At 29.9% G+C, this 10,954-nt stretch overlaps 1 protein-coding gene across 2 annotated transcripts; it reads right to left on the bottom strand.

Annotated features, from left to right (window-relative positions):
- Positions 1 to 424: 424 nt before the first annotated feature.
- LOC140043715 (uncharacterized) lies at positions 425 to 6,785 on the bottom strand. Of its 2 annotated transcripts, XM_072088211.1 has the most exons (9): positions 6,517 to 6,785; positions 4,841 to 5,325; positions 4,502 to 4,639; positions 3,712 to 3,946; positions 3,253 to 3,484; positions 2,772 to 2,907; positions 2,318 to 2,476; positions 1,954 to 2,097; positions 425 to 1,517 (listed from the first exon to the last, which is right to left on the bottom strand). In XM_072088211.1, exons 5-9 carry the CDS (start codon positions 3,340 to 3,342, stop codon positions 1,435 to 1,437), a joined length of 612 nt encoding a protein of 203 aa, XP_071944312.1. In that variant the 5' UTR covers positions 3,343 to 3,484; positions 3,712 to 3,946; positions 4,502 to 4,639; positions 4,841 to 5,325; positions 6,517 to 6,785; the 3' UTR covers positions 425 to 1,434. The 2 variants fall into 2 exon arrangements, with proteins under 2 accessions (XP_071944312.1, XP_071944311.1); XM_072088210.1 differs by lacking the exons at positions 425 to 1,517; positions 1,954 to 2,097; positions 2,318 to 2,476; positions 2,772 to 2,907 and having other exon boundaries at positions 3,347 to 3,484.
- Between the last annotated feature and the right edge of the window lie 4,169 nt (positions 6,786 to 10,954).

The following is a 10,954-nucleotide window of genomic DNA, read 5'->3' as shown; positions in this document are numbered from 1 at the left end:
GTACATGTTAAGTCTCGGAATACGCTAGTTATAGTGTATAGTACAGGAAGCACTAATTTCGGGGCTTCCTGGTACAGTATTGACTATTTTCACATAAGTCATAATATTTATGACATTAATTTAGCAGTCATTAGGTCATAAAATTTATGACAATTTAAAACTACATGTTATGTCTCGGAATACGCTGGTTATAGTACATGAGGCTGTGATTTCCGGGCTTCAAGGTATTGACTATTTTCACATAAGTCATAATATTTATGACATGATTGTGAAGCTGCCATTAGGTCATAAAATTTATGACTTCAGAAATACAAGAATTTCTCTGTAAAAATAATTAGTAGACAAAGTTTTAGTGTGCTATACAAGCTTTTTATTAATGACAAAACATGAATACACTCATAAGGTGTTTTTTCTCAGCCGTACATCAAAGAATTAAAGAACTGATAAATTTTAAAGATGCATTGTCCCTTGAAACACAAAAAAATGAAGGTCAAAATATTCTAAATTTAAATTGGCCATATCAAAGTAATATTAAAGTTATTCACTTTAAGTCGAAAATTCAAGCCAAAAGCAACAAGTTTACGTAATTAACAGGTAAATTAGTTTGATTACATTTGTCTAGAAAATCGTCGCGAGCGAAAGTAAACAAACATTTCAAACCACGAGTACGCATTATGCATGATGCTAATTAGGATTGTTTACAACTCGTCACGATTGAGAAGGTGTTTTCACACAGATCGCGAGGAAGTTTTATGATTATGCATACAGAGTAGCCAAACAAGCGCATTTCATTATGGGATATGTTTTGATCGAAAACTTTGACTGGAAGTCAAAGTTATTTTTTTAACAAAAAAACGTCTGTATTTCAGTTAAATTTTTTTTTTTTCGAAAAATGTTTGGTGATAGTTAATAATTATTATGATACTTCAAAATGACCCCCCTTTTTTCGAAATCTGTTATTTTTTATTTTTTTGGAATTAGTCAAAGGGACAATACATCTTTAACTATTTATTCACTAACACTGGTTATTAATTTAGAATGAATTAAACTCGGCTTCTAGTAAAATAAGTATTGTATGCATTACTAACTATTTATACGTGATTGTAGTAGAAAATATTTAAAAGATATATACATTTCACAGGCACAGAATAATTCTAAACCGCCCAGTGAAATTTAATTATTTAATTTTAAACGATAAAGATGAGGAAATCAGTGAGAATGCCCAATCCAAGGTCCGAACCCGGAACATTCTGCTTGATATGCAGATGACCATTAGACCACTGTCGTAGTACGGCGGAACAGTACTAGTCTCTCAATTGTATATACAGTATATATATAAACATCACAAGGCACAGAATAAATTTAATAAATTAATTTGAAAAGTTATATAAAATGTGACTGCAAGGCATGTGTCCAGTATCATGAATGCTATTTTCACCCCGGAAATGTGTAGTCGTCCTCCTCATTTGCCATCTCCGCATTATCTTCAACCTCCTCATCTGTACTGTCGTCCTCATCTGAAATGATGAATAAACCAAGGCCCTATTATTTAATAGACCTCTAAATAGTTGTATAATTTTTTTAGAAGCTCTGTGTAAACAAAATTTTAAAATAGAGAATCTCTTTTTTTAAATTTGTATTACTATATGTTTCAAATTGGGTCAGAAATTGATTATGGGTATTTTGAATATTGATTAAAAATTAAATGCATGGGCTGTGTTTATACAAGTTTACAATACAGATAGCATAGTATGCCGTCCAAGTTATGAGAATACAGCTTAATATGCCGTTTTAAAATTCCTGAACAAAAAGTAGCAGTATATTGCACTACAAACATCAAATCATCAGCATTGTATTGCGACTTGAATGTATACAATATCGCTTGTATATTGTTCTTCGTATTAGCATCCATGACAATAGATAAACAATAAAGTTAATTTAACTTAAACTTACCATCCGATTGGGCTCCATTTTCAAGCTGAATGCTGTTTTCAATTTCTTCTTTGAAACGAACTAATCTGGATCTTAATTCAGATTCCCCATCATTCTCGAGCAAGGTTATACAATTGCGCCGTTGCAAAATTATTTCCTTGAACACTGTAATTATAATAACAATAAAATAGATTTCAATTGAATATTAAAATATTTTGTTAGTTCATTAATGTCGTTTGTACAAACGACAATAGTAATGACTCAAAGAACAAGAATTTTTCCCATTTGATTGGATTTTAGCGACATGCCCAATTGTCACGCGGTATGTTTTTGGTTAACATCAATGAATGATTATTATGAGTTATGGTATAAATGTATTATTTACCATTCCATCCTAGGCAATTTACAACTAAGTGACCTTCTCTGCTATGCCTTGTCACTAGTTGCTTAATTAGCGGTTCTAGTGACTTAGCCTTAATGACGCCACCAATTCCATTCATCATGCGTTCGTGTTGAGGGCTTACTAATAACGTGCGAATGGTGTCTAAAAAAAATATGAATCATCATTAAACTGTAGGCCTACATACTTAAATTAACTTTCCTGTATATTTGAATATAATAATAATAATATCAATGGTACATTTCTTTTTTTTTTCTTTTATTAGAAACAAGAAGAAATAACCCCATTACCTCACCATCCACCTCATACCAAAAAGCAGTTAGTATTGCAAATTGGTGAACATTTTTTAGTAGACTGCCAATCAATGATTGACCTATATTTATAATTGAATAAAAATGACTGAACTATATTTGTAAATACAATAACAAACTGGGTATACCTTGTTCTTCGCAATACCAATACTGTACTTGCATGACTCTATCATTGTCTTTTAAAATAGTCATATTGTATAGCAGGTCCTCGTCATTGCAAACAACTACGATGACATCAGAAATCAGCATTTCTTTTTCACATTTCTACAAAAAAAAGCATAGAAAAAATAATATAATAAGAATAACAACAGTAACAAAACCAGTAACAAAACCAGTGCAGTCTCAATGTTACTGTGTTATGCAAAAATTGCATGTGTCAGGCTTCGGGGGGTCAGTTAGAATGGGTAGAATTATAAAATAATATATATAATCTCTAAAAACAGTTTGAATATTTGTTCTGTTGTTTATATAAATCTATTAAAATCTTTCTTAGTAAAGCCACATTGATAGGCCGTAAAAAAACAATTTAGTTTCAAATTTGAAAACCCCTCACTATAGAATGAATTACAAATATACAAAACAATATAAAATATTTAAAATATATCAAACCTCTGTCAGTACGAGCAGGCCACGATGTAACCCCATATTACTGGAATTGGCAATATCTGTCAATTTTCTGCCAATAAACGGCCCAGACATAACTTGACACTTTGATCTTGTTCCATCTTCTGTTAAAATATCAACTGTTGACGCTTGAGGCTTTGCCTTTGTTCCTCCCAAAACAGAGCATCTTGACAATGCATGAATAAACCTGGTGGAATTTCGCTTTTAGATAACTTCCCTTTCAAAAGAAATGTATTAAAATGTTTTTATTATTATTTATTCAATATTTTAATTTCTATAAGGGATAGTAGTTTTGTGTGAATAAAGTACCTTTGCATCGAACTGCATAATATTAAATTGTTTCAATTTTGTACGAATTTTTAAAATCTGACAGAGTGGGACTTGGTTTTAGAAATATAGCACAAATACAGCGACTGAATTCTATTAGTAACATAGTAACCTTACTTGTTGTTAAAAAAGGCCGAAGAGCAGAATCGGTCGTGTGCTCCGGAAATCTTTCGGTCGCTTCCTTCCATGTCAGTACTTTAATAGTTGTCAAAAATTTTCCTCTGATCACCTTTATCTGCTTAATCGACCGTGCTTTATTTTCAACCTCTTTAATGGACATTGTTCCGTCTGTTACAGATGACAGCAATTCAAACTTGTCTTCTTCCGACAGGCCTTGTAGTGTCATGAAGAACTATAGAATTGTAAAAAAATGTTTAGTCACAATACTGATAACAAATAATAAAGCGTTCCAATAAGGGTCCAAGAGGTTCAGTATAAACATTTCTCTCGTGTGGATAACAATTGAAGAAAACAAAACAATTGTTAATGCACGTCATATCATTTTTGAATAGGCCATTTTTTAGTTTTAACAAAGTTAATCACACTCCCCCCCCCCCCTTTAGAAAAAACAGGCCTATTTTAAAATGTTTTTTTTTATAATAAATTAGGCCTAATTTGAATACATTTTTATAGTTTGTTATGTTTAGATTTAACCTGTTAGTGGCGGTTTCATCGCTGTTGGTTGACAACTGTATAAAATAAATAAATTAATAAATAATAGATTGTTTTTTACAAAGTTATTAACCCTTTGAATGAAGACGCGTTGTTTCTACCGCAAGTGACTGAGACTAATAATTAACTGATTGTGTTTCTTGCTTGTTTGTTTTTGCCAAAAAAAAAGCATACACCAGTAATTGCTATTTATTGAGAGAATAAATGTGACAGAAAATAAATGTAAGAAACCTACCGACTGCTTCAATTGCTTTCCGGGTTTGGAATCCTTTACCGTTCCTGCATTATACTGGGCAAACAGCTTGGTAACCTTTGTGTAGCATCGGTCCGTATACAATGATACTTGGAACATCGGTTCCATGGACGATATTATCTGCAATACAACGTTATTATTTATTATTACTATCCTTATTTATTATTATCGTTATTATCTTTTTATTATTGTTAATATCCTTATTTATTATATATTATTATTAATTACAACATTATTATTAATTATATCACCATTACATTATTAATTACAACTTTATATATTAGAGTCCTAAATAACTTGTTTAAATAATATTAATAATACCTTTTTTTCGAACGATTGTTTGCCAATTGCCTCTGCACACTTTCTCCTCCATGTCGAAGTCGTTTTGGCATCTTTGTCATTGTAATCTTGCAAAAGGTTACGGCATACTGCAACGTTGTCTTCAAAAGTTGCTTGGTGAGTATTACCTGTGACGAAATTATGTCGAGATGCCACACGTAGTGATTCAGTTTTTGTTAGATCAAAATAGACTGCCACTTCTAATTGTTTAAATATATTCTCACTCATTGTTGATAGTGCTGTTCTTAAATGATTTCCGCCAAGTGAATAAAAAATACACTTCTCGTATTCTTGTTTGTTAAAGAAATCGTAATGTTCTTTATTAAGCAATACAGGTAGTATCGTGTTCACCAGACCGTCCTTTGTAAGCGTTTCTTGAATTTTTTTAACAAAATCTTGGTCGATCTTGCGAAGTAGTAAGTCCGATGGCAGCGCTACTATCGAACTTCTTGGCACAGCAACTAGACCTATAAAGGTAAAATGACAGTTTGTTAAATATTACATCTTATGATTATACAACAAGGAAGTATTCTCCCCAGGATTTAGATCAAGCATCGTAGTAATCTTATGTCCTGGCTAATCTGGGTGTCGGTGACTAATAATGTCAGCCTACTACTACAATTTAGTGAAATCATTTACCTGTATTTCACAATTCTAATATGAAACAACTTAATATAAATATGTCATTGTATTATTATTATGATAGGATTTTTATATTTAATAAACCAATTTTATTTTTTACTAAAATGGGGAATTCCACAGTAATTGCAAGTTGCGACATCAGTAAAAAACATTTTAAAAAATTGTTTTACATAAAAAGTTGGACATTTTCAGAAAAAGGATACATTATTAAATTATATGAATTACAAAAAATGATTGACATTATATTTTAATATTAGTTTTATTTTTTAAATAACAATATATATCCTAAAAATTTAACGTTGCCATACAGTATAGGCCATTTAGTCTAGGCCTAGGTAGTGTCAGGACATCATCACCCCCTGCTTGCTTAAGTGCATGGAGATCACCCTGCACATGTTATTTTTTATATTTTAGTTAATTTTGAATTTATATAGGTATTTTGCACAATATCTAGGAAGGTTAGGCCTAGTGTATGTTAGCATCCGGCCTAGGTCTGGGTTTGCAAGGCTAGTAGTAGTCATGTGAAAGAAAATTGTCCAATCGAATGACCGGAATCTATTTATGCGTTTTATAATAACTGTTTGAAACTTAAATAACAATAAAACAAATAGAAAATAGAGTAACTATAAGAAGTTAAAACCTGTGTTCAAAATATCTTTAGTTCGTTCATCTTCGAAAAATGTGTTCATCCGCTTTATATTTTAATAGGCCTAGTACGTATAATTACTTATCTAGCCAGATTATACTAATTTAACGTAACGAATTGTAGATACATTAAATCTAATCATGGTTAGGCCTATAGTTATTGTGAGTTATGTTTAAAATTACAGTTTTTGTTATCCAAGATCAAAGTGAATAACTATTATGTGACATATTCAACAAAACATTTGAAAAAATATAAAACAGTAACGTTTGTTTAATTGTAAACTACAGTAACAAAAGCAGATAATAATTATGCTTGTCCATGGGGCATGGTACAGTATGTAACTTCAATAACAAATGTTTCATATACTAACCAATGATCTTTTCTTTGATTGTTTCGTCGATTGTCTTTATGTTAATTCTTGTTCTCTTTGTGTTAAGTTTTCAGCATCTTGAGCTTTTCGCTTTCGTAATGTTTGCAATGTTTTGGTAAGGTCGTCAATTGTCTTGCATTTGCAAAATGGGCAATTTTCGTCCGGTTTGAATTTGCTCCACAATACTTTGGTTGCAGCAAGCGTACTACTACAGTCGCTTTCTTCTGTAACAATCTATAGTATTGCAAATTTGTTTTTAATTAAATAAATAACTAAACATAAAAATTTATATAGTTGGTAAGTCTACACACTACACCCTAATATTCAGTGTTGGTGCTCTTGATGAAAATGCATTTTTTAAATCATATATAAAACTTTCATGTTAAAAAAATGGTCAACAAAATTAGTATCAATGGTCCTATAGTAAAGATATATTACAATTTAGTTTTAGGCCTGAAACAACATTTCAATGAATTAGATGAAATAAATAATCGAATAAATCATAATATATATTATAATCAGAAAGCCTATAAAATCCAAATATAATAGGCCTATTAAACAGCTGAAGATTGTGCCCCTGGGAAAATACTAATAAAACTAATAATTGCGTGGCTTGAAACACTTTTTAAAACTGCAAAATGGAAAATAAAACATCTGTATAAAGTAATAAGACTGGTGAAGAATGGTTCCCTAAAAACATTAAAAGAAAATTATATTATTTAGAAGAACACAACAATCTTACCTTAAGCCAGTTTTTGCCTTTAGTTGTTTTGGTAAATTTTATAACCTTGCCTAACTGTTCACCATCAGAATGCTTTATTGCCCTAGTGTTATTAATTATTAGATAAGCAATGTTGTCTTCCTCTACACAAAACCTCCAGTCCATTTTTATCAAATGCGATAACGAAGTGATCACAAACAATGTTGGGCGACGAGTGACGCACTTTCACACTGTTACGATCTTTTATTTGGGCCAGGGAGTTATTAGTCAACTCCCTGTTTGGGCATTGTTCACATTGTTTATACTAAAGCTACAGATCAGCAGGAAGAAAAACTCAAGTGCAAATCGTATTTCATATCGATAACGAGTATTATTTGCACGATAGAGATCGATAAAATCTGCCAGTAATATATAATCATTTTCATAGATTAATTTATATATTTTAATCTACTTATACTGTAGTAAAATAATTTTTACCATTTCAAACTAATTCATATTGGGCTCCCGTAATTTCACCTATGCTACACTGCATAATATATATATATATATATATATCAACTATGTAAATACTTTATTTGCACATAACATAATAACATGATATAAAAAACATATGACCAAAAAATAAATAAATCATATATTCAAAAGTTTAGCGCCTCTAAAGGAAACATCAAATTGAAGTAAGAAATCCTGATATTTTAACTAAATTAAAATTCTTGAATTAAATTCCTTTTTTATAAGCAGTTGTATATTGTTTTGTATAATTGTAAATTTATATTATATTTATAAGACATTTCGGTTGCAAATATGCTTTTTTTTAAATACAGTATTACAGGGATCTTTTATTATTTGAAGTTTAGGTTGTTGGTGGGGTAGCCAATGAACATAAAATTATTGTATTTTGACTATTTCCATTTTGATTGGTCAATTTTGTCGTTAAAAACACGTCCGTATAAATTGTGCGTCTCTTTTGAATAACCTACTGTGTAATATTGAAGCTGTTTATAATTGTTTACCATGAATCATTAAAATATAAACATACGCCTATTTAAAATGAACTTAGAATAGTTATTAAATACATAAAAACAAGCTAGTGATCAATACTTTATTTTCTTGTAAAAAAATATGAATATATCGCGTATTATAAGATAAAAGCATTGATAGTATTCCAGATATCAACTTGAAAAATATAGCACAAAAAAAAAAACAATTTTAAGCATTCATTGATCTAAACCAAAATTGTCCACTTTTTATGTACAAAAAAACAAAGTCATATCGGATAGACCATCATCAAATGTTCACGTATCTCTGAAATATTGTGTCGAACGAAAAGATTATTTCAATTTCAAAGTTGGCCTGTCAAACTAGGCGTTAGAAAAATAAATTAAACTAATATATAAAATTATATTAGACAAATAAATGATATGCACATTTAATAATACAATTTTGTTTTTGCATGCACATGATATTATTATATAATGAATTTTTCAATTGTGTAGCCAAGTCACACCTGTGATACATTGGGTTAACTTTCACAATTCTTATTTGTTTTTTTTTTCTTTTTTTCCATAATAGTGTAAGGTTATAGTAGGTCACCCCATGAATAAAGGTGCAATAGTATGATATATAACATTGTTTTATCAAAGTGCCGTTAAAATGAATAATTATAAAATATTATTATAATATATAAAAGTAAAGCCACATTAAATCGTATTTAATTATAGGATAATATATGGATGCACCTTCCATTTGGTCGAGTGCCACTGTTGTAAAAGTGTAATCTCCAAATAAATTATTATTATTATTATTATGGGCAACACTAGCCCTATATCAGTGGAAGTGCTTTTACAAAATTGAGAATATGAATATTTTACATCCATTTCAAAAGCTTCATTATTATTGCGATCTTTTAGACATTATGTGAGTTAAAAAACAGAAAATTAAAAAAACATTAAATATAGATCCACTAGTCCTTTATAAGTGAAAGAACAAAATTGAGAATATGAAGCAAACAAGCACTGCCTGAGTGGACTGGAATAAAGAAATAAAAACAAAGGATCAAGGCACAAGCTGAAAACAATGAAGATAGCTTGGTAGATATAAACAATTAGGAATGTATCTAAAAAAAAACAACTCAAATGGTGGTTAATATTGAACCTTAAACTTAGGTAGTCGATGGAATAATTTTACCGATCTGGGAGTATGTTAATGTTAAGATCAAACAGTTTTGTGGCTTTAAGTAGTAATTCCAAGTTTTTTTTGTCTTTTGACAACCTAATATGTTCGTGTCATTGATATAAGATATTACACGAATGCGACATGTCTTTTGAATGCAATACATTGAACGTTCTTTGCGGTTTCTGCAAGTATCAGTATTATTCATTTAGGCCTATATCATTCAGATTAGATATAATATTCAGAACCGGCGCAACGTTTTTGAAATTTAGTGGTAATTTAAGGTTGTGTATATTTGGAAGTCCAAACCCACGTCAGCTCGACTATGATTGGGACTAATGTTTAGAGCATTTTTAGGAATTCGGAGTTCTGTGCTGTTTCTGCGATTATCCCTTTATATCACATTAATTAAAAAAAAAATCCAATGATATGTTATTGATATAAGGGTTTAGGCCTATCTCTGTCACGGAAATTAGGCATTAATAACGTCAAGGACATTACAATTTTGTCGCAATAATTGCCAACCCCAAAAACAACTATCACTCAAATCATGCTTAAAAAGGCACAACTTTATACACCCTTTATACTATAAAGTACTACTAATACTATAAAAAATGTACTACAATGATAGTTTTCAGTAATTACTTCTTATATGCATCATGCACACTAATTAATCAGTTTTGTCTTCTACATATAAATTTTGATAATGAAATTGTTTGCAACATCAATATAAACACTTCCAAAAGTGGCATACAGGGTCGGAGCCCCATGCCATTAGCTACCCATGATCATCATGTAGGCGTAGTGCCGTTAAAATGAATTATTATAAAATATTATTATTAAGCAAAGGTATAAATGTGTAATTTTATGAAAGCATTTTGTGTCTCACAGTGTAGATATATCGCTTAATTATGGATTATTTAACCCTTTTAACCCTGGTGTGTTTATTTCTTTCTAATAAAAAGTCTATCCTGAAGTTTAAATCAATGAATAAAGAGTAACAGTGACCGTACCACGCATATAGGCTCAATAGAATTATAAATTTCAAAGAGTTTTGTTAAATTCGTTTATAATATATCAAAGTATAGCCACATTAAATCTTTAAAACAAGTTAAATCTAAACTTTAAATTCTATCTTCAAACAATTTCCTGTATGATCAAATCATCTTTTATGTATATAATTTTCAGAAATGAATACTGTACCTTGTAATAATAATATAATAATATTTATTTGGAGCAACACATATTTAACAGTGGCACACATACAACATTTAAGCATATCAAAATATGTTTATACCTCCATGATTTAAGCAACACAATTACTTTAAAAAAAAAATATACAAAAACAATAGAAAATAAAAACTGAAACTACCTGTACAACTTGTCATATTTAATTAATAGGATAATATACTATATCAGTGGAAGTGCTTTTACAAAATTGAGAATATGAATATTTTACATCCATTTCAAAAGCTTCATTATTATTGCGATCTTTTAGACATTATGTGAATTAAAACAACAGAAATTTAAAAAAACATTAAATAT

The sequence above is a fragment of the Antedon mediterranea genome, chromosome 3 (genome assembly GCF_964355755.1).
Source record: "Antedon mediterranea chromosome 3, ecAntMedi1.1, whole genome shotgun sequence".
NCBI classification, from domain to species: Eukaryota; Metazoa; Echinodermata; class Crinoidea; order Comatulida; family Antedonidae; genus Antedon; species Antedon mediterranea.
This window is presented reverse-complemented; position numbering and strand designations above follow the sequence as displayed.

Coding starts and splice junctions, on each gene's coding strand:
- LOC140043715 (XM_072088210.1), bottom strand. CDS start 5,086: ATGAGTGAGAATATATTTAAACAATTAGAAGTGGCAGTCTATTTTGAT. Junction 4,640..4,840: donor AACAATCGTTCGAAAAAAAG/GTATTATTAATA, acceptor GTTGTATTGCAG/ATAATATCGTCCATGGAACC. Junction 3,947..4,501: donor GAAAGCAATTGAAGCAGTCG/GTAGGTTTCTTA, acceptor ACAATTCTATAG/TTCTTCATGACACTACAAGG.